Source organism: Solanum dulcamara, chromosome 6, assembly GCF_947179165.1.
Source record: "Solanum dulcamara chromosome 6, daSolDulc1.2, whole genome shotgun sequence".
Classification (NCBI taxonomy): Eukaryota; Viridiplantae; Streptophyta; class Magnoliopsida; order Solanales; family Solanaceae; genus Solanum; species Solanum dulcamara.
The window spans coordinates 25,358,702-25,384,131 of NC_077242.1; the positions used below are offsets into that span (position 1 = coordinate 25,358,702).

Here is a 25,430-nt window from a genome sequence, read left to right on the forward strand (position 1 = left end):
TATGCCAAAGTCTATTTCTCTTTTGGGAGGAATATTGAGAAAATCATTGGGAAACACATCAGAAAACTCATTAACTATAGGGACCGAATCAAAAGTTAGGAATTTTGGAATCAACATCCCTAACTCACACAAATATGATAAATGCACCTTTTAGAAATTATTTTTCAGGCCTTAAGACAAAAGAAAATAGTATCGAGAATGACTGGAAAGGTGGAAATGAATCGACCCTTAACAACTGAATCATTACCCTTCCATTCAATAATAGTCTCATTAGGAAAGTGACACTTAACCACATGGGTCCTACAATATATAGATGCATAAGCGGCATGTAACAAATCCATACCAAGAATGATGTCAAAATTGGTCATGTCAAGTTCAACAAGATCACATGGAATAACTTTGTGCAAGATAGACACGGGATAATTTCTATAAGCTCTCTTGGATAGTACAAAATCACCAACGGCAGTATAAACTGAAAAAGGTTCTAATAATACTTCGGAGCACACATCAAATCTCATAGCAAGGTAAGGAATAACAAAATACAAGTTGGCACCGGGTTCAAGCAATACATAAATATGAAAGTTAAAGACCCGTAACATACCCGTGACCACATCGGGAGTCTCATCCACATCCTGTCTAAAATGAATAGCATATAATTAGTTGTTGCATTGACCTCCCTTAGGTTGAGCTTAGCGCCTTATTGCCCTTGGCATCCTTCAGGATGACCTTCTCTGCCTTTGTTAGCAACAAAAGGTCACTCGAACTGTTTATGGCCAATTTTGCCACATTTAAAACAAGCACTCATTCCCATCAAGCATTTCCCTCCATGATACTTTTTACACCTTACAAATTTAGAAAAAGAAGGCGACTAGCATTCACACCTCCTCCTCCTTGAGCTTTAGGGTATGGCACCCTATTCTTAGCAAACTTCTTCCCCGAACTTTGGCCTTATTGAGAAAGGCCACTAATACCACCGATCCTAACATTGGAGAACCCAGATTTATGCCAGTCCCTCTTAGAATTCCTCATCCTCATCTCCTTGAGCTTTTCTTCTTTAATTTATATTGGCAAAAGTCATGAGTCGAGATATGTCCTTCTCTTTAATAATCATAGAGGTAGGACATTCTTTAGCAACCAAGTCGGACACTCATGATATGAATTGACTCATTAAGGCATATGGATCAGCAACTAATGAAGGAGCATACTTGGATAGCTTAGTAAACATGAGGGCATAGTCCCATAGTGCCTTGTCAAAAATTTATGAACTCTAACACTTTAACCTCCCTTAGCTCAAGAGGGAAAAAGTGATCAAGAAAAGCAAGTTTGAAAGTTTCCCATTCAATAAGACTTTCATCCACCCTCTCCAACTTCCATTGAGTGTATCAAACTTGAGCAACACACTTAAGTTGGTAAGTTTCCAACTCCGCTTTCTCTTTCGAAGTCATCCAAATGATACTCACTATCTTGTAGACCTCATTTATGAATTCTTGCGTATCCTCATCCACCTTTAAGCCATGAAAATCCATAGGGTTCATCCATCCAAAGTCCCTCACTCTTGAGGCCGGAGTAGGAAGTCATCACTTGGACTAGCATAGTAGTGGCGATTTGAAACTCCGCATTAGTCACTTGATTCGATAGAGGACCATTGTCTTGAGGAGCCGCCAGAACTTAGGCCTCATTAGCATATTTTCCCTTGGCAATGGTGGTCTCCTTGGAGTCATTTTTCAGAAAATCGCAGAGAATAATCATTATGGAATGGAAGTCTTAGAATACACTCTACTGCACGACATAGATCATGAAAGAAATAAAGAATCCCTAAAATATCTCATAGCCTCTTACTCAAAGATGTGGCACGCTTCACAATCATGAATAAGACTCTACTTGACACGTCATGTTGGACACCCTAGGACACTTGAACCTTTTGCTCTAATACCAAGTTTGTCATGACTTGACCTAGGGCCTAGTCGTAACACGATGATCAAAACCCCAAAGGGTTTCAACTAAGCTTCTTGTTCATATCATAACCATAAAAAAAGTAAAGTAAAAATGGAAACATCATAAGAGAGTGTAAAGAATGAATAGTAAATGAAGAATATCACATGACAACATAAACTCAAAACATAAGTCAAACTAGATGCCTCTACTCTTTAACATGGGTGGGACTAAGACATATTGCTAGTTCACCCTCAAAACGAAACATAATAAAAGTCTTTTGAAATAATAACCAACTCGATAACTAGTCTCTAGTAAATTAAGACTCACCACAACTTCATCGGATAGGAAAGCTCAACTAGCCACGTGGATGGATATGATCCTCAACCTCAACCCATACATTATGAGATAATGTAGGCAACAATATGAATTAGTACATTTGAATGTACTAAGTATGAGGGGCATGACATGCAACATAAATAGTGAGACACCATGATCAAGTAAATTACATGACAAGATAAGATAAGTAAATGTAATATCCCCTAAAAACGTTGTATACGATGTTTCAATTTTTGCCTAAACATGATACAGCCTCTGTATTTTGGTCATAACTTTTCATAGCAATGTCCAAATTGAGTGATTCAAATTTCTGAGTAACCACAAGATCATTACCTACAACTTTTATGAAGACCATATTTTAAGATTCGGAGGTTAAGTAGGTCAAATAAATTAATCTTTGTAAGGTAGGATGCTATTACGGAAATGAGTATTTATAGAAGCAAAATCATATCTCACTGTAGGTTTATCCAAATTGATTGATTCTTAAACGATATGAAACTAGACTTCCATATCTACAATTCTTATGAAGACATCAAATCCTAATAAGGAATTTATCTTATTCAAACGCAGCTCCCAAAAAGAGTATTCTGTCAAAGATAACTCATTTCACCTACCATAGAAAGATCTAGATACATTTGACATCACTCATGACATAAATTGTCCTCCATTTAACATCATCCATGACATCAATATATTCCACTAATTTTTCAGATTTTTATTTATAATTATTTTATTTATTGTTAGGTCATCTTTCCCACCTATAAATACCCACCTTATTTTCTCATTTTATTCATCAAGCTTTCTCAAGCAAATCTTCTCTCTATACACTTCTTTACACATTCTCAAATATAGTTTTAGTTCTTAGTAGTGAAGAAATACTATTCCGGTGATTCATATACTCCGGGTAGTACACAAAACGTTCCGGCGAGGAGAGAAGCTAGGACTCAAGAGTGTTCATTAAGTCTTTCGGTACCAACTAAAGCTTCGGTCTCCAGGTATGTAAGGTTTCAATGAGAGTATTCCTTCCACTCTCATGTCTAAATTATTTTGATTATATAATAAATTATGTTTATTTTCTTTAAGCTTTACTCTAAGTTATGTGGGTGTTTATCCATGGGTTATTCCACCCATGTAGTCCAAAAACTCTTTCAATTAAATATCTTGATTTCAAGTAATATTTTCTTATGTTAATTCTTAATTTTACTTAATAGTATGAATCATGGTTAAACTAATGATTATTGCTCTATTTTGATGCAACATAATTTCATATGTATGAATTGATGGTTTACAAGTAATTCTTTTATTTAAAGGTTCTTGAAATTCATGGTGGGTTGTTTAAAGCATGATTTTTAATTAATGGATTTCAAAGTATTTATGTATATTTATTTACATACATATTTGCAAGTTAAAGTGATTTGAACCCACCTAGTTTTACTATGTTTTTAACAAAGTTTGACTTGAAAGCTTTGACTCCAAATAAATATTTATGAAAGTAATATCTATGATCAAAAAGGGAGTCTTATGAAATGAAAGAATGATGAAATGATATGAATCATGGATTCTTTATGCAATAAGGACAATTCTTGCATATTTGAATTATCAAATGTTTTAATGAGCTATTCTACCGAATATGATGTTTGAATTCTCAAGTTATATGCTATGAATATTTTGAAGTATTAAACTATTCCGTGGGATTGACTTAGCACCGAATGAGGCATTGAGGTGGGATTCGGTAAGGGAATCCTAGTAGCAACCCCTTGTCTCATTAACTATGTGCCAACATAGGAGCCCTTGTAGGCTTAGGCTAATGGATCCATAAATAGCCCTTAAAGTTAAAGTTAAAGAAATGAATGAAGTTGACGGAGTTCTACCTGGCAAGTAGTCTCCCCGGCCAACGTAGGGGGTTATGTTGGATTCCATGTAATAGCTCGCATGGTCTTAAATGTCGGTTATGGTTAGCTTCCCACAAAATAAATGTTTTAAAGGATATCCATATGATTTATTATGCATGTATTACATTATGTTCCATATTACATAAATGTTATAATATTTTCTCAATGTTCATGCATCCTTACATACTTAGTACATTCAAAGTACTAACGCATACTCTTTTGCCTACATGATATCACCATGTAGGGATCAGTGCTCCTCCTCATTCTCCTCCACGTTGCTAGTTGATATTCCATTGAAGACTACTTTTGGTGAGTTCCCATGTTCCGGGAACAATACTCCTTTATCTTTCTAGTTTATAATATGTTAAGATATTTTACTATGGAATTTCTTCTATTATGATTGAGGGTGAGCTAGGGACTTGTCTTAGCCCCGTTAAATCTAATAGTTAGAGGTATTGTTGGACATATGTAAGTTGAAGATTTATTATGATTTCCGCTTGTTTATTTATCATCATTACCTATGAAAGGCTAAAAGAATGTTAAGAGGCTTGTTTGAGGTACTTTCGGGTTCCTCATTCGCCATGTCACGTCTAGGCCCTAGGCTTGGGTCGTGACAAACTTGGTATCAGAGCCCGAGGTTTTGAATGATCCTTGGAAGTCCAACATGCGGCGTCGAATAGGTTCTTGTTCATGGTTGTGAAGCGCGTCACAATTATGAATAAGAGACTATGAGGCGTTTAGGAAAATTTTCACTACTTCAAATTCATGTCGTGCCTTAGAGTGTCCTAAGCTTTCCTTTAACTAACGACCTATTTTGTGTTCTCTAGATAATGACTCGTGGAAGACCACCTCGAAGAGCCAGGGTTGACGATGAGGACCAAACTCCTCCGGTTCCCAATACCCAACATCATGAGGATGGGGTAACCCATGCTGAGTTTCGCAGTGTTATTACTTTGTTAGCCCAAGTCGTAGCTAACCAAGGGAATCTAGGTGTTCCTCCTCCCCAAATGGAAAATGCAGCCTCTAGTATTCGGGATTTCCAAAGGATGAATCCACCCGAGTTTGATGGTTCTAAAATGGATGAGGACCCTATGGAGTTCATTAATGACGTGTACCAGATTGTGTCCATCATGGGTGTGCCACCAAATGAGAAGGCCGAGCTAGTGGCCTATCAACTCAAAAGTGTGGCTCGAGTGTGGTATGAACAATGGGTTGTTGAGAGGGATGAAGAAATAGGGCCGATAGGATGGGAAGAGTTTAAAGGTGCCTTCTTAGATTGCTTCTTCCCATTGGAGCTAAGGGAGGCCAAAATCCAAGATTTTATCAACCTCCGTCAAGGAAGTATGAGCGTGAGGGAGTATGCTCTCAAATTCACTAAGTTGTCAAAGTATGCTCCCTTCATGGTCTCCGACCCAAGAGCTAGAATGAGCAAGTTTATTTCCGGTGTCTCAAGCTTGGTGTCTAAGGAGTGCAAAACAGCCATTTTGGTCAAGGAGATGGACATCTCTCGGTTAATGACTTATGCAGAACAAATCGAAGAAGAGAAGCTTAGAGAGAAATCAAGGGGGTTCAAAAAGGCTAGAGTGGATGGTGGAGGGTTTAACCCTCAAAGGTCCGATCATGGTAACAATGGCAAAGGCCAAGGTGGGCAAAGATTTGTGGGACAAGGTTCCACCAATACTCCTCCTCCAAAGTTCAACAAGGACAAGAGTGGTAAACCAATGATTCCAAGAGAGAATGTTGCTACTCAAACTTTCCCTACTTGCAAGAAGTGTGGAAGGACTCACAAAGGGGAATGCTTAGCTGTCTCCAATGCATGCTTTAAGTGTGGCAAGCTGGGCCACCATGCTAAGGATTGTAGAGATGGTGGTGGTAGGACTCAAGGACAAATTGCTCATGGTCAACAAGTCTAAGGAGGTGTCCAATGCACCAATCGCTTTTACGCCTTGCATGGGAGATAAGAGGTTGAGGATGCACCCAATGTCATTACCGGTATGTTAAAGGTCTTTTCTTTTGATGTGTATGCACTATTAGATCCGGGTGCAAATTTATCTTTTGTTACTCCATTCCTTGCTAATAGATTTGATGTTTTACCTGAAATGTTATTAGAGCCTTATTTGGTGTCTACCCCTGTTGGTGAGTCAGTTATTGCTAGAAAGGTCTATAGGGGTTGCCTTATGTCTGTCTTGCATAAAGTTATTCCTTGTGATCTCATTGAGCTTGACATGATAGATTTCGATGTCATTCTTGGGATGGATTGGTTACATGCATCTTATGCTTCCATAGATTGTAGGAATCGTCGAGTCAAATTCCAATTTCCAAATGAGCCTGTTATTGAATGGCAGGGTCATGATTCGGTGGTGAAGGGTCAGTTTATTTCTTATCTTAAGGCCCGCAAAATGATTTCTAAGGGATGTATTTACCATATTGTGAGGGTTAGGGATGTGAACTCCAAAAGTCCTTCTCTTGAGTCAGTTCCTATAGTTAATTAATTCCCCGATGTCTTTCCCGATGACCTTCCTGGTGTCCCTCCCGAAAAGGAAATTGATTTTGGTATCGATCTCCTCCCTGATACCCAACCTATCTCTATTCCTCCTTACCGTATGGCCCCGGCAGAATTAAAAGAGTTGAAGGAACAGTTAAAGGACTTGTTAGAGAAGGGGTTCATAAGACCAAGTATTTCTCCATGGGGTGCTCCCGTTCTATTTGTAAGAAAAAAGGATGGGTCACTTCGAATGTGCATAGACTACCGGCAATTAAATAAGATGACCATTAAGAATAAGTACCCACTCCCTAGAATAGATGACTTGTTTGATCAATTGTAAGGGGCAAGTCACTTCTCCAAGATCGGCCTTCGGTCCGGCTATCACCAACTACGGGTAAGGGAGTGTGACATTCCCAAAACAGCCTTCCTAATAAGGTATGGTCACTATGAGTTTGTGGTGATGAGTTTTGGGTTGACGAATGCACCGGCGGTGTTTATGGACTTGATGAATAGGGTGTTCAAACCTTACCTTGATACCTTTGTAGTAGTCTTTATTGATGATATTTTAATTTACTCTCGGGGTGAGGAAGAACATAAAAATCACTTGAGAGTTGTGCTTCAAACACTGAGGGATAGACAATTATTTGCAAAATTTAGTAAGTGTGAATTTTGGTTAAAGGAGGTAGCATTTCTTGGTCACGTAGTGTCCGGTGATGGAATCAAGGTTGATCCTAAGAAAATAGAGGCAGTCAAAAATTGGCCTAGACCATTATCTCCTTCAGATATTAGGAGCTTCTTAGGTCTAGCCGGGTACTATAGAAGGTTCGTCAAAGGCTTTTCTTCCATCTCATCTCCTATGACAAAATTGACCCAAAAGAAATCCAAATTCATATGGACAGATGAGTGTGAGAAGAGTTTCCAGACCTTAAAAGATCGACTTACCTCTGCTCCTATTTTAACTCTCCCAGAAGGATTAGAGGGGTTTGTAGTTTATTGTGATGCTTCAAAGATTGGTTTAGGTTGTGTCTTAATGCAAAACGGCAAGGTCATAGCCTATGCTTCTAGGCAATTAAAGGTGCATGAGTGCAACTACCCTACCCATGACCTTGAATTGGCGGCCGTTGTTTTTGCTCTGAAGATTTGGAGGCATTACCTTTATGGGGTGCATGTGGATGTGTATACTGATCATAAGAGTCTTCAGTATGTGTTCACCCAAAAGGAACTTAACCTAAGGCAAAGGAGGTGGCTAGAACTCCTTAAGGACTATGACATGAGTGTGCACTATCATCCGAGTAAAGCTAATGTGGTTGCTGATGCACTTAGTAGAGTGTCTATGGGGAGTATGGCCCATGTGGATGAAAGTAAGAGGGAGTTGGTGAAAGATGTTCACCGATTGGCTAGATTAGGGGTGAAGTTGTGTGGTACTAATGATGGGGGTATGGTTGTTCAAAATAGGTCCGAATCCTCTTTGGTGGTGGATGTTAAATCCAAGCAAGATCTTGACCCAAAGTTTATCGAGTTAAAGAAGTTGGTAAAGGAAAAGAAGATAGAGGTCTTTTCCCAAGGGGGAGATGGGGTACTATACTATCAAGGTCGGATATGTGTTCCAAATGTTGATGGCTTAAGGAGTTTGATCATGATGGAGGCTCATAATTCTACATACTCCATTCATCTCGGTTCAACGAAAATGTACCGAGACTTAAAAGAGTTGTATTGGTGGAGTGGCATAAAGAAGGACATAGCAAGGTTTGTGTCCGAATGTACGAATTGCCAACAAGTGAAGGCCGAACATCAAAGGCCGGGTGGCCTAGCCCAAGACATTGAAATCCCAACTTGGAAGTGGGAAGATGTGAATATGGATTTTGTAGTGGGTTTGCCTCATACCCGAAAGCGTCATGACTCAATTTGGGTAATTGTTGATAGAATGACTAAGTCAGCTCACTTCCTACCGGTTAAAACTTCCTATAGTGCCGAAGACTATTCCAAGTTGTATATTCGGGAGTTGGTGAGGTTGCATGGTGTGCCATTATCCATTATTTCGGATCGTGGTACCCAATTCACTTCTCACTTCTGGAGATCATTTCAAAAAGGCCTCGGTACTAAGGTAAAGTTGAGCACAGTATTCCATCCTCAAACGGATGGGCAAGCCGAAAGGACGATTCAAACACTAGAGGATATGTTAAGGGCTTGTGTGTTGGAGTTTAAAGGGAATTGGGATGATCATCTACCTCTCATCGAGTTTGCCTATAATAATAGTTACCACTCAAGTATTGAGATGGCACCATTTGAGGCTTTGTATGGGAGACGATGTAGATCACTGGTTGGTTGGTTCGAAGTAGGTGAGATGACCTTGTTGGGCCCCGATTTGGTACTTGATGCTTTAGAGAAGGTGAAGATCATTAGAGAAAGGTTGAAGACGGCTCAAAGTCGTCAAAAGTCCTATTCTGACACTAGAAGAAGGGATCTTGAGTTTAATGTGGATGATTGGGTGTATCTGAAGGTTTCACCCATGAAAGGTGTGGTTCGATTTGGTAAGAAAGGGAAATTGAGCCCTAGATATGTAGGGCCTTATAGAATCGTGAGACGTGTTGGTAAGATTGCATATGAGTTGGAATTACCATTGGAAATGGCCATGGTTCATCCGGTGTTTCACGTGTCTATGTTGAAAAAACATGTGGGTGATCCTAGTTCCATTGTACCTATGGGAGTAGTGAATATTGAAGAAAATTTGACCTATGAAGAAGTTCCTGTGGAAATTTTGGACCGGCAAGTTAAGAGATTGAGGAACAAAGAAATTGCATCTGTTAAAGTCCTTTGGAGGAATCAACAAATAGAAAGTGCAACACGGGAAGCGGAAGCGGATATGATTAAGAGATACCCTCATCTTTTCCCCTCTACCCAAACCTAAGGTATTAAGTTGTCCTTGCTCAATTACTTGAAATCCTTACATCTCAACTTTTCTTGTCATATGCTTGCAAAATTATGAAATATATTTTAAATGATATTTTAAATTACATTGTTGCATTAATGATAGGTTGTTTCTTAACACTCTACTCTACTCAAGCTAAGTTTTTTCTCATTCGAGGACGAATGTTCCCAAGGGGGAGATAATGTAATATCCCCTAAAAACATTGTATACGATGTTTCAATTTTTGCCTAAACATGATACAGCCTTTGTATTTTGGTCATAACATTTCATAGAAATATCCAAATTGAGTGATTCAAATTTCTGAGTAACCACAAGATCATTACCTACAACTTTTATGAAGACCATATTTTAAGATTCGGAGGTTAAGTAGGTCAAATAAATTAATCTTTGTAAGGTAGGATGCTATTACGGAAATGAGTATTTATAGAAGAAAAATCATATGTCACTGTAGGTTTATCCAAATTGATTGATTCTTAAACGATATGAAACTAGACTTCCATATCTACAATTCTTATGAAGACACCAAATCCTAATAAGGAATTTATCTTATTCAAACGCAGCTCCCAAAAAGAGTATTCTGTCAAAGATAACTCATTTCACCTACCATAGAAAGATCTAGATACATTTGACATCACTCATGACATAAATTGTCCTCCATTTAACATCATCCATGACATCAATATATTCCACTAATTTTTCAGATTTTTATTTATAATTATTTTATTTATTGTTAGGTCATCTTTCCCACCTATAAATACCCACCTTATTTCCTCATTTTATTCATCAAGCTTTCTCAAGCAAATCTTCTCTCTATACACTTCTTTATACATTCTCAAATATAGTTTTAGTTCTTAGTAGTGAAGAAATACTATTCCGGTGATTCATATACTCCGGGTAGTACACAAAACGTTCCGGCGAGGAGAGAAGCTAAGACTCAAGAGTGTTCATTAAGTCTTTCGGTACCAACTAAAGCTTCGGTCTCCAGGTATGTAAGGTTTCAATGAGAGTATTCCTTCCACTCTCATGTCTAAATTATTTTGATTATATAATAAATTATGTTTATTTTCTTTAAGTTTTACTCTAAGTTATGTGGGTGTTTATCCATTGGTTATTCCACCTATGTAGTCCAAAAACTCTTTCAATTAAATATCTTGATTTCAAGTAATATTTTCTTATGTTAATTCTTAATTTTACTTAATAGTATGAATCATGGTTAAACTAATGATTATTGCTCTATTTTGATGCAACATAATTTCATATGTATGAATTGATGGTTTACAAGTAATTCTTTTATTTAAAGGTTCTTGAAATTCATGGTGGGTTGTTTAAAGCATGATTTTTAATTAATGGATTTCAAAGTATTTATGTATATTTATTTACATACATATTTGCAAGTTAAAGTGATTTGAACCCACCTAGTTTTACTATGTTTTTAACAAAGTTTGACTTGAAAGCTTTGACTCCAAATAAATATTTATGAAAGTAATATCTATGATCAAAAAGGGAGTCTTATGAAATGAAAGAATGATGAAATGATATGAATCATGGATTCTTTATGCAATAAGGACAATTCTTGCATATTTGAATTATCAAATATTTTAATGAGCTATTCTACCGAATATGATGTTTGAATTCTCAAGTTATATGCTATGAATATTTTGAAGTATTAAACTATTCCGTGGGATTGACTTAGCACCGAATGAGGCATTGAGGTGGGATTCGGTAAGGGAATCCTAGTAGCAACCCCTTGTCTCATTAACTATGTGCCAACATAGGAGCCCTTGTAGGCTTAGGCTAATGGATCCATAAATAGCCCTTAAAGTTAAAGTTAAAGAAATGAATGAAGTTGATGGAGTTCTACCTGGCAAGTAGTCTCCCCGGCCAACGTAGGGGGTTATGTTGGATTCCATGTAATAGCTCGCATGGTCTTAAATGTCGGTTATGGTTAGCTTCCCACAAAATAAATGTTTTAAAGGATATCCATATGATTTATTATGCATGTATTACATTATGTTCCATATTACATAAATGTTATAATATTTTCTCAATGTTCATGCATCCTTACATACTTAGTACATTCAAAGTACTAACGCATACTCTTTTGTCTACATGATATCACCATGTAGGGATCAGTGCTCCTCCTCATTCTCCTCCACGTTGCTAGTTGATATTCTATTGAAGACTACTTTTGGTGAGTTCCCATGTTCCGGGAACAATACTCCTTTATCTTTCTAGTTTATAATATGTTAAGATATTTTACTATGGAATTTCTTCTATTATGATTGAGGGTGAGCTAGGGACTTGTCTTAGCCCCGTTAAATCTAATAGTTAGAGGTATTGTTGGACATATGTAAGTTGAAGATTTATTATAATTTCCGCTTGTTTATTTATCATCATTACCTATGAAAGGCTAAAAGAATGCTAAGAGGCTTATTTGAGGTACTTTCGGGTTCCTCATTCGCCATGTCACGTCTAAGCCCTAGGCTTGGGTCGTGACAGTAAAGTCATGAGAGAGTCATAATGATCAAAGCATTTGAAAAGTATAATTTAGATCATGAAATTTCATAAGAGATCGTACATATATGGGATAGGAACCATATCTGGCAATAAGATCATGCGAGCTATAACATGGAATCTTGATGTTACCCCTATACCAAAAAAAGGGTAATCTACTTGCCAAGGTAGACTCTACCCCACTTGACGGGTCATAACATACGCTATATGTGGATCCACTAGCTAGGCCATGAAGGCAACCTATGGTGGAATGTAGTTTAAGAGACATAGGTTGCTACTAGGGCTTTTGATATGGTCCCCACCTCAAGTCCACTAGGTGCTAAGTCAAATCTCACGTAATACATACATAGCATAGTAATCGTAATGAACATATCATAGTCATGATCATAGATTTGAAATCATAGAGTAGCTCATTTTCATAACATAAGTGCACTATGAGTATTTGCCTTCCACATTACATAACATACATACATATATAATTCATATCATTCCTTAAGGCACCGCATTGGGCACTAAGTTACCCTTTTCCATAATTTGCATGAAAATCATAATTATAAACATACTTATAATTCATGATCAAAATTAAAATATATAATCATAATTCATACTTAGAAATTTGGATAAAATATGAATGCATGATCAACTGTTTTGAAAATCATGAAATTGACTTGAAAACATGCATGATCATATATTTTCTATCAGCCCACATATAATTCATAAAGATAATATCATTTAAAAGTATGATCGGAAATACCATAATTCATAACATGAACCCTAAAGATCAATATAGGAAAATTTATGAAAAAACTCTTCAATTCAATGCAATAACCATCAATTTATATCAAAAGAGACACATAATCATAATTGGAATAAAACTTAATCCAATTAAAATAGAAATCATAAAATCCATAAAAATAGATACTTTAATTAATTAAAAAATAAGAAATTGGTTGGGTTCCATGGGTGAAAGTACCCTAGGATCAATTAACCCTATACCTTGAGTGAGAAGATCAAGAATTTTGGAAGAATTTGAGAGTTATGATGGAGATCTTCAATGGAGTCCTTGAAAGCCTTTGTAGAGAGGAAAATATTTGAATAGGTGAATTGTAGAATATTGAATGGAATTAAGGGCTTAGGATAGTTTATAGAGTAGAATTAGGCCCTAAAAACGTTCAGGTTCACTAACTAACAGTTTGGAAAAAGTCTAAAGTGCACTACTTAAAATATGAATTTTGAAGAAAAACCATGGCCAGGTCCGCGACGTGGAGCTGCTCGCTACTAGGGCTAATTTTTAGCGAATGAGATTTTTGGCCAAATTTTGACTCAGGGAAAAATTACACTAAACAGGAACAAGTGGGAGACGCGGAGCTGCCGCCACCTCAATAGTTTGCATAATTTCTTAAAAAAATTATATTTTGATATACGGGTTTTAAAAATCCGCCGAGACTATTTTTCCGCAGGTTTTGACCCCCTTATCAATATTCTAGACTCGGATTTGCCAAAAAGAATAAGGATAATGCATTACGCGAGCGGCCTATTCCAAAGGCATTCTTAAGGCACTTTTGAGCATTTTGAGGAATATTACAGTGCTCATGCATAATGTTATCTTCAATGGTGATTTTAATGAACTATGATTAGTTTCAAAGGGTTTTTTCAATGAAGGCTTTTACAGATGATGTTTGAGACTTATGAAATATTGGTGAAGATTATAAATGATGATTTCAATAATTTTTTACAAATTCCCTACATTGATCTTTAGGGTTATGATATGGGTTATGGGTACATGTAATATTGCTTCGAATTGATGTCATCTTCATGTAATATGTGTAGGTTGATGTAAAGTATATGTTCATGGATGCTTTCACTCAAATTCCATGATTTTCAAGTCAATTGATCGTGTAAGCCTGTTTTACCCAAATTTATAAGTATAAGCTATGATCTAGAGTTTCAAGTTATATCCAACGAAAGCTTTATGAATGTTTGGCAAGGTCTATGAATGAGTTTAAAGATTCTTTATGCAAAGGAGGTTATGAATGATGTTTCAAGCAAGTTAATGACAAGGTAATTTAAAGCCCTAAATATTTTTATGAATAAAGATATGTAATGATGTAAGGCCTATACTCACATTAAATGAGATAAGATAAGATTAAAGAGCTACTCTATGATTGCATTTTTATGAATAGTGGACGGGTAGTACACATGGCCCCTCCCACAAGATGTCGAGTTTATGTCTTATGGTTTCTCCATTCCATTGAGAGCTTACCTAGCACCAAGTGGAACTTGGGATAGGTATTTTATCCCTTAGAAGAGGCAAGAGACCCGTAGAAAGAGCCCATTATCCTATAACTACGTTACACCATAGGATAAAGGATCACCTGTAGTAGAGGCTTGATTCCTTTGAGGGTCACCCGTAGTTGAGTCTCTATCTTTCATGTAGTTTAGTGGATCCACTTAGGTATGACGGAGTCTACCTTGGAAAGTAGTCTCCCACATTCTTCTAGTGTATGGATAACTCGAGACTCCATGTTATAGCTCATATGATTTATGTCCGTTAATGGTCGCTCTCACAAAGTATAAGGTCCCTCTCTCAACGTTTAAGGTGTTTTGTTACTATGGCTAATATATCTCTTACAAAGTAAAGTATGTTCTCTCACTTATGATTTTATGACTCACACTTTTACTTAAGATTCTTACTACTACTTATGAACTTGCAAGCTCTCTTATGGTTTCTCATTATAACTCATGACTATTCATGCATTGTATAGTTTTCTTCATAAGGTTGCATTATGGTTTTAAAATGACATTAGCCTTACTCATGATTCACTATTATGTGTAATTGGCCTACTTATTATATGTTCTAGCCTTGATAATACATCATGGATTTTATGTCACATGTTCCATTGCTCACAATGTTTGCCTACATTGTATAATAATGTAGGTCTCGGCGATCACCCTACATACTCTCGTGGCTAGATAGAAGATTGGTTTACTTTATTAGGTAAGTCCTCATATTTTGGGAACTACCTATTGAGCTTATTTCTTTTCTTGCTATCTCTAGACTATGTTTCTATTTTGAGACATTTGTTTTCTTGATTGGGGAGCTAGTGGCTTGTTCTATGCCCCCACCTATGTTAGTATGATAGAGGCATGTTTAGACATAGAGTTGATGTAGTCCATTTAAACATATGAATTTAGATTTCATTTTATTTCTGTACTTCCATGTTTAAGATTATTCTTCCACTTTTTTTTATTATGTTTATCCTACCTTATGAATGCAATATATGCTAAGAGGCTTGGTTAGGATCCTTCGGGTTCCCGATCGCCATGTCACAACTAGGTTTCTAGTTCAGTTCGTGACAAAAATGATATGAAGCCTGTACGACTTTACAAAATTATTTTCTTGTGAGTAAAACTCTCAAAATTAAACTTGGCATAAAGTATAGATATTACAACGTCATGGGATGAGGGTGTGTTACAAAATGGGAAATTTGCGGCTCAAACACATACATTTTGTCTTCGTGCATCCCACCAGAGCGGGATTATTCAGGACAAGACGGGGCTGCTGTAGCGGGATAGACAAAAATTAATATGGTAAAAAGTACCATAATTATTTTTAATCATCCCACTTCGTTCTTAAGAGGCCAGAAGCAACCTATAGCGATTTCTTGCAGTTTCCACCAAATTTCATGCTAAAGGTAAGTTAATTGATCTCCTAATGTATATTTTGATTGTTAGTACCTAGAATACATGAGGGATAACTTAGGAGAGAGTTCTTGACTTGAATTTAATAGTGGAAAGAAGACCTAGATGGGTGTTAGGATCATGTATTTTGCTAAAGTTGGGAATTTTGGTATAATTTAGATAAATTAAACCATTTTATTTATTTTTTGTATATGTGTGATTGTTTTTAGACTGCGAACAAAACAAAAAGCTTCGAAAAAACAAAACTCCAGTAGTTTATAGTTTTCAAGGCTTGATTTTGAGGTAGGTGACAACTTTTTCTTCTCATTATGTTCTTGTTAGCTGCTTCATTTGTACGCATATATGTATTTGAATAGGAAAAGTTGAAATGAACTATGTGAAATGATTGGTTCTTGTCAATAGCATGCAATGAACCTATTTTTGGTAGTTATGACTGTTGAAACTATTCATTGTATATGTGATTGTGTTGTGTTTGCTTGGACCAGGTGTCACATTCCGATACATAACTGGACCGGATATCATATTTTGACATATAATTGAATTGGGGTGTCACATTCTGACACAACCTTAGATCGGGTGTCACACTCTGACACACTAATAGGTGAAGTGTAGGTTCCATGAGAGAACTATCCTTGGATGTGTATTGAAATTGAGACTGTTAGCCTGTGTATATATTTGTACTGTTATGAGATGATAAGTAGTAAGGTATTCTATATATGTATGTTTACGGTATTGTAGTTACTTGTTTGTATCTTATTTACTGGACTACCCACATGATTCTACTAGTACACCATTATTTTTTGTAATAAGACTGCAATTGCTTTTTTTTGTTGAGTACAAGGCATCTTCAGGCTACTGTTGAGAGACCTCGTATAGAAGATTGTTGATTTACAGAGTTCAAGGGTGAGCCGGTTCTTTCAGGCTACCATGAACTCTTCTCTATCTTGGTCCCTCCTTCTCGAACTTAGATTTTTGGACACTTTGGTTATGACTTTTTGGGGTTGTATCCCCTTTCTTTAGACTTGTTGTTTTATTACAGTTTTGGTACAATGCCCTTCAGATTTTAGGCATATTTATGCATGTTTTACCTGGATTGACTAAATTTATGGGGACTCGATATTTTCTTTCTATGTTTAACTTGTTTCCATATCTTAGATTGTTCATCGCTTCTTATTGCTGATTAGTTTAGATTGTAATAGTGATTCTCCCACCGAAGAATTAGAGTGAGTGTCAATCACGACGGATTAAGATCGTGACATATACGCATCAAGCAAAGTCAATATGCTACAAAACATGTTCACATAGTCACATAATTCATCAATCACGAAAACAATAATTATTTTACCTGTATAATGGCATCAATATTTGATAAATAGTCATCATCTCATGTATATGAGACCCCTATTACCCATTACCCCTAAATTCAGCAAATTAATACACTAAAATTGTATAAGAATAAAATAAGGGAAAACTTCTCTAAATAGACCCAATTGTGAAACTATTTACTCAATTTGGACTCAATCCAAACTATTTATCCTTAATAGATCCATGATCCTAACTATTTACCCTCTTACCCCACTTTCTCCTTTCTTATTTGGCGCATGACATTAGCATCACTGTTATGAATTAATTCTCTGTAATACTCCATCGGTATGTTGATACCATATCGGTATCATATATGACTGAGCTTAATTTTTTGTGATACTCCATTAGTATATTGATACCCTATCAATACCATATAGGATTGAACTTTTTTTTAAGAAAAAAAAATTAAAACAATTAAGAGAAAAATTATTCAAATCACAATCTTATCTATTTATCTCTAAATTAGTAGAAAATATATTCTTTGTGATACTCCTATGGTATATTGTTACAATATAGCGATATCATATAGAACTGAGTTTAATCCTCTGTGATACTCCGTCAATATATTGATATTCTATCGGTATCATATAGGGTGGGTGCTGACGTCAGCATGACGTCGGCACACGAATTTTAAAATAAATTTATGGCATTTTAAAATAAAAAAATATCTAAAAATAATGAGGCATTTAAGGGTAAATACGTTTACTTAAATGTTCTTTTCCCTTAAAATAAGTCTTTAACTTTCTTTAATTGGAGCACAAAAAGTAAAATTATGGCTTTTACTTTCACAACGCCTACAAATGGTCCTAATATAGTCAAATATGTATTTTACATGAGTTTGCAAGTTCTTGGACACACATATTGCCATATAAAAGTTTGATCCAAAAATTGGATCAAAACGTTAACCCTAGGCCTTCAAGGTTGCATATGAAATTTTATTTCAAAATTAGTTTACCACAAAGATGAAAATCTTAAGTGAAATTTTCATAAATTGCTTAGTCCTAAAACTTAATAGGGCGAGATAACTATAGTTTAGGTAATTACATTCTGTAATTGTTGCTATAACAACTTTGTGTATAATTTGCATATTCGTTTGTATAATTTTCTGCAAATATACAAATCGATTTGTTTAATGCGTGGCAATATACAAACAGGGCTAATATATAGAAATTCTATATTTGCACATTTTAGGAATTTTCCAGAACTTATTAAATCAAACGTATCAATATTATAATTATATACATGCTAGGGTAAACATATTCAAATTCTGGATTTATTCAATAAGGAAATTTTGATTTTTTATAAACAAATTCTAAATTTATACAATTGGAGCTTAATTATTCAAATTCTGGATAACTATAATTATGTTAATTAATTACGGGAAAAAGTTAATAGCGAGTAGGAATTAACTTAAACTATAGCTAGGTATATTAATTAACTAATATATATTTGGTAGTCCATGTCATTTTCCCAAATCTTAAACCCAAAAAAGTTAGATAAAAAGAATCCCTAAATGACGCCCCATTTCAAGAATTTCATAAATATCTACTTTGGGCGAACCCCCCAAACCTCCAATCCCAAACACCAACTAAAAATAAAAACCCAACTAAATTACTAATTAAATATTGGATTAGCTGGGTATTGGTAATTAGAGGATTATAATCTTAGCCTTTGATTGCGCAAAACCTATTTGAAATCACCCTAAATTGAACTCTCATTCTCCCAATATTGAGTTATGAAGTCTAAGTTCGAAAATGTGAATTAAATCACTGAGGAAGTAATTCCTTCATCGCAAACATGATGGACCCTCGTGAATGCATCCCCGACCCAGACCCAAACCCATCATGTATGGAATACCTCACCCCGTGAATGCGAACCTAGAATATTGACTTTAGTCAAACTTCTTAAACTTCAAAATTGAAAATCTCACCCCAATCACCTCAAAATTCATGCCACCCATCCCTGCAAGTCGCAAGTGATAAACAAAAGCTATAGGAAAGGCCAAACTAGGACAACACACTGAAAATTCAAAATGACTATGAGGGTCATTACAAAAAGTTTCTCTATGACCAAGTAATATAAAACTTATCCAAGATAAGAAAAAAAAAACTTGAACTTTCTAATCATATTATCGTTAAATAAGAATCATCAAGCATTTTCTTTATGACTTTTGAATAACAATTTGTAAATATAAACACACACATATATATATATATATATATATATATATATAATATATGTATATATATAAACCTAAGACGGCTAAGTTCATGAATTGAGAGATTTCGTTAAACAACTTGGAGGCAACTCCTTGCCGGTGGCTTTCCCTTTGGCGTGAGTGCAGGATGCAATCGCAGGTTCATGAGGGCCATGGTAGACTAAGTTGATATCATTAAGGATGATTTCTTTACAAGGAAATGATGCACTGCAATATAAAGTAACTGCTGCCCGTGAACTTGAAGTTCCCCTTATGTTTTTGAATGTCACGTTCTTGATTTGTACTGAACTTTCCTGATAATTAAAGAAACGTCAAATCATAATATGTCCCATGGAAAACAATTCAACGACTTCTCTCGTTTATTGACATAAATTATTTTTCCTCTAACTAATTTAATTTTATAACGTGCTAATTATTTCAACTAAGACTTAGACATTATTATTAATTATTTGCATCCAAAAAAATGACGACTTTCGACATATCCAACACATTAAATTTTAAGATTAAAAAAAAATGAAATGCAAGTACCTGACTGCTGCAATTATGATTCGGGCAATAGTGCTGGTCAATAATCATAGGATTCCAAACTCTTTTCATGACAATATCTTCAAAAGTTATATGGGTAACGTTACCAACATCCGATGATCCCCAAGTTTTAATCCTCACTCCATTTTGAGTAGCAATGAGAGTGCAATTTTTGACATGTATGTCCTTAACAACTTCATTTGGTGAACTTCCTAAGCTACCAATGCTTATTCCATGGCCAGGGCCACAAGTGACTCCTGAAATGTTGATATTTTTGCTTCCTGTGATTATAGCTATACAATCATCTCCGGTGCCAATGTTGGAATCCAAGACATGAATGTTGGTGGACAGGGCAATGTGAATGCCATCCGTGTTAGGGCTGTTGCCTGGTGCCGTTATGTTAACATGACTAAATGTCATGTTATTGCAAGAAAAGACCTTGAAATGTACATGCTTGCTATTGATTGAATGTATGTCACGCACAACCGCATTGTTGATAAAAGAGAATCCTAGTGTCTGGTTCAAAATTTTTTAAAAAGCATCAAAAATAATGTTTAATTTTTAACTTTATATTATAATCAAAAAATAAAAATCAATGTTACCACAAAAATGATGGATAAGGCAATAAAATATTTGTTAAATTTATCATTTCTTTTATGACAAAAATGGTGAGTTTAGATGCCCCATACATGTTTAAGACCTCATAATAGTAGTTAAGAGTATCTTTACCCTTTTTCACGTTAAGCACAAGACAACTAGAGCTTAAAAAGAACATAAAAAATAAAATGTATTATAAAAGAAAATTGATATTACTGACCAGAATTAAAACTTCAACTGTGACAAATGATGAATCAATATTAGATTATTTTTTTCCCCTTCAAATTTTACATCAAATAATTTGATTCAGAATTTCATTGTTTTTTCATCTAATTCCTTATCAAATAAGAATATTTTTATCAAAAAGAAATATATCTAAAGTGGAATTTAGCACAAATAATTTTACTCAAAATTATAAAAACATATGATAATAAATTATACAAAAAACTTACTAAAGGAAGATTTTTGCAGTGATGCTTTCCCCAAGCAGAAGGTCCTTGTCCATCTAACGTTCCGCCTCCTCCAATTTCTAATCCATTCATATATTGAAAAGAAATCCAAGACATATTGCAGTTTAGTGTAGGGTGTGATGGAGCTTTAATAATTCCTTTGATTTGGAAGGTCAAGGCGAATTCTTTGCATGGTCCACTAAAATTTGTAGCATGTACCTTGTATACTCCTAAAGGTATCAACAATGTGGCTTTTCCATTCCATTTGCATGCATCCGTCCAAGTATTCGAAAATGCCTTCCACAATAAATAAATAAATAAAAAAAAGTAGATTTAATCAAACACTGAATTTGTTATAGATAAGATGACCATTATATTATAAGTTATTTAAGCAAAATCCACTTTGTCATACATATAGTAATGACTATGAATGATTTCATAGTTAGAAAGAATATTTATAATAAAGGCGTAACTAACTTTTGTGATCCGTACTCCCTCATTAATTATACTTTAAATAAATTTTTCTTTTTATTTATCTAATTTTAGAAAATTAAAATTATTACTTTCTTTCACTATTACTCTCATTATTATTAAGTAACTACTTAAAAGTATTTTTAATCAAAGTTAGATTTTAAAAGCATAATGAATAAAGGTAATTTAGTAAAATAAATTCCTTATAAATCCTTTCTCTGGCCCATTTTACCTGCCGTGGTTACATAAATATTTAGTACAAAGCATTTGTCAGTTCTGTAAGTCAATATATAATTATTAGTATTATCCACCTTACCCTTATTCTAATAATTACAAAGAGAGATTAATTTAGTAAAAGAAATAGTAGTATAAAATAAATATCAAAGGGAAAATAAGGGTAAGTAAGTTAAATTATTCTTGTAGTTAATGTTTTCTTATTAGTCGTGCAAAATAAAATCCAGTAAAATGGACCAAAAGAAATAGTTTTTCGAGGAGTGTCAAATCAACTAGAGGGACAATTAAAAAAAGGAAATGGAAGGTTTTTGTGTGAACTTATATGTAGATCTTTTAGAATTTTTTACTTATATCGAGTCGACAATAATTACAGATACATTTTTTTTAAAAAAATGATAGGTTCTCACCTTACTATCATCTGTCACTCCATCTGCTTTAGCACCATAGGAAAGGACATTGAAGATCTTTCCCTCAGCATTAGTGCATACAAGAACAAGGCCGATAATAAAAACTATTTCTAAACAATAATTTGAAGTCATTACTTTTTGTTTTTGTTTTTCTTTCTTCACTTGTGTTTATATATACCTTCATTTTCCCTCACACTTTACAAGTGATATTTAATTCATTAATTATTGCCTTAATAATATAAGAAATCTTAAATTCAGTTACATCGAGAGATTTCTTAGATTTAATTTATTACTAAGTGAATTTATCTTTGACTGAATATCAAGGTAAGATTTTAAACTTCCACCTAGGATTTTTAGATCAATTGGATATTATTCTTCACTAGAGATTGCTAATTTTACTAGAATTCAACATTATTGTGAATACAGTAATTTCTTCTCAGTAGCTAAAACATAAATTTTACTGATATCATTTTTAAATATACATATATTCATGATCACCCAACTAGGTGATCTAACAAGACACCTGCAAATACAGGGAGTAAGTATGACATCCGATCAATTCGTCTAGCATGGTTACATTTCAAAAACTTTCTGTGGGGTCTAATCCAAAAAAAATAAATTAAAAAGGAAAAAGTTGAGTGGAATTTTTTTTTGATTGCAATACATAATATAGTAAAACCGATTATGTGTGTGATGATCCAAATTTATGACGGTTATGGGTGAATTGCAACATGCAATAGAAAAATTGATTTATTGTGTCACGATCCAAATTTGTGAATCGTGATAAGATACATAAAGATATATTACCCAATAGACAAATTCAACACTTCTCGAGTATCACAATTTAGAATAAAAAATATCATAAAAATGTATAAAAGCCACCAAAGTGTTATATCTTGCCACAAAAGGGATCATGATTACAATATTTCTAAAACATGCATTGATTCACATTACCCTTCTTTTCTTTTGAATTAGCTATTGTGTCTGTAAACATTAGAATTATATTGGATTTAAATTCGTAAATTAATTTATACTATATTAAATTCAAGAAAATAGTTCAAATGATGTGGCAATTCAAGTCAAATTAAATGAGCCACTAAAATCACACCACGTGTCAAATTTATATGGCAATCCAAGTCAAATTAAATGAGTCATTAGAATCATGCCATGTGCCAAAATTATGTGGTAATCCAAATCAAATTAAATAAGCCACTAAAATCATGCCACGTGTCGAAGTTATGTGGCAATCTAAGTCAAATTAAACAAGCCACTAAAATCATGCCACGTGTCGAAGTGATGTGGCAATCTAAGTCAAATTAAATGACCCACTAGAATAATGCCACGTGTATATGTGACATGTTCTGACCAATCAAATAAAACTCTTCACCAAAGAAATCTGATTGGTCAGTTCAAATCAACCAATCAAATCACACTCTCATACCACTTCCTACAACTATAAATAGGGGTCCTCATTATTCTGAGAAGGGGGTTTTTTCAAGAACAAGAAGCAAGAAGAGAGCTTGTGGATCAAAGACCGCAAATTCTCTACAAAGCTACAAAGTTCAAGTAATCAAATTCAAGTTCAAGTTCAAGATCAAGAACGAAGAAGAAGATCAAGAAGATCAAGATCAAGTTACTTGTTTATATTTACTGTTCGTCATAACCATACAAGTGTTCGTGATGAATAATTCAAATCCAAATTTGAAGACGAAGATTCAAGATCAAGCTATTCAATCCCTTGACTCTAAATCAAATTCAAGTTCAACGTGTTTCATATTATTTGAAAAATCAGAGGATTATCATAGAGATTGTAACCCGCACTATATTTTAAAATTAAATATTACACTTTGTTACTCTAATTTTCTGGTCTTGATTATTTATTTTTCTCGATTCGAAAATTTGTTGTTTACAAATTTTGGCACGCCCAGTGGGACAATCTCTACCTCTCATCTCTTTACATCGATCATCCAACTTCAAGACTACTTAAAATGGCATCTAAGAAGTTTGACTCCAAGGCTATTATTGCTAAGGCTACTGATTCCAAATTCTCCTCTGAGGTGGAGAACATACTGGATGCGACTATGGGAAGTTTAGGACCCATCACTAGGAATAGAGCAAACTTGCTAGGACAACAAGCACTCCAAGTGCCGTCCACATCGGTTCGTGTTTTTGATCCTTTATCTTCAAAGGGGGCAAGATTCTTTTCGAATGAATTAGAAGAAGGAGAGAATATAGTTGATATTGTTGAAAGGACATTGGCTCGACTTAGTCCTTTTAACACAAGGAATTGCACTATTCAAAATGAAGATGATGTTCTGATCACTAGATCTGCTCCAGTCACTCCACGTAATTTGTTTCAGACAAATTTCAATTTGAGGGAAAATCCATGCTTTGCTCCATCTTCCATAACGGTCATCCAAACGATAATGACTAACACATCAACTGTTGAAGAACAATTGGCAAGTTTGACAAAGGCAATTGAAGGTCTAACAAAATATGTGCAAGATCAAGATAATTGAATTGTCAAGTTGACGGACAGAGTTGAGAACGTTATGGAGGGGGACTCAAGTCATGCACCTAGAAAACATCCGATGATACAAGAAAAAGGAGATTCAGTTACAAAGCAAATAAATATGGGTGATGAGCTGCAAGTATCTGCTAAAGGAGGAATTCCCATTCATCAACTGAAGGACTTCATTATGGGAACCATCAAAGATAAATATGATGTATCTTCAAAGTCGTCATTTACGTATGCAAAGCCATACACTTCAAGAATCAATGTTTTGAAGATGCTTGCAGGTTATCAACCTCCAAAATTTCAACAATTTGACGGAAAGGGAAATCTAAAGCAACACATTGCCCATTTTGTTGAAACTTGCAATAATGCTGGAACATATGGAGATTATTTGGTCAAGAAATTTGTGCGCTCCTTACAAGGAAATGCCTTTGACTGGTATACAGATCTCGAGGCAGGCTCTATTGATAGTTGGGAACAACTTGAGCATGAATTTCTTAATCGTTTCTATAGCACAAGGTGTATTGTGAGCATGGTTGAAATCACAAATACACGTCAATGGAAAGATGAACCCGTCATTGAGTTCATCAACCGATGGAGAAATGCAAGCCTCAATTGTAAGGATAGGCTTAGTGAAACTTCCGGAATAGAAATGTGTATTCAAGAAATGCGTTAGGGACTTCGTTATATCCTACAGGGTATTAAAGCCAAATCATTTGAGAAACTATCCATACGTGCTCATTATATGGAGTTGAGCATGTTTGCAAGCGGGATTGAAGGACCATTTATTTATGGGCCTCGCAAGGGAAAAGAAAAAATTGAGGTAAAGAAAGGAGGAAAATCGGCACCTAAGTTT

At 35.0% G+C, this 25,430-nt stretch overlaps 1 protein-coding gene across 1 annotated transcript; it reads right to left on the bottom strand.

The window, feature by feature from the left end:
- Positions 1–19,426: 19,426 nt before the first annotated feature.
- On the bottom strand, positions 19,427–22,191 carry LOC129892795 (exopolygalacturonase-like). The gene is made up of 4 exons (XM_055968343.1): positions 22,060–22,191; positions 20,951–21,244; positions 19,905–20,417; positions 19,427–19,669 (listed from the first exon to the last, which is right to left on the bottom strand). The coding sequence occupies exons 1-4, from the start codon at positions 22,189–22,191 to the stop codon at positions 19,427–19,429; spliced, it is 1,182 nt and encodes a 393-aa protein (XP_055824318.1).
- Between the last annotated feature and the right edge of the window lie 3,239 nt (positions 22,192–25,430).

What these genes read in the sequence shown, in the direction of transcription:
- LOC129892795 (XM_055968343.1), bottom strand. Translation starts at nt 22,191, where the DNA reads ATGACTTCAAATTATTGTTTAGAAATAGTTTTTATTATCGGCCTTGTT. An exon ending in GAGTGACAGATGATAGTAAG is followed by an intron (nt 21,245 to 22,059) that starts GTGAGAACCTAT and finishes TTATTGTGGAAG; the next exon opens with GCATTTTCGAATACTTGGAC. An exon ending in ATCATAATTGCAGCAGTCAG is followed by an intron (nt 19,670 to 19,904) that starts GTACTTGCATTT and finishes TTTAATTATCAG; the next exon opens with GAAAGTTCAGTACAAATCAA.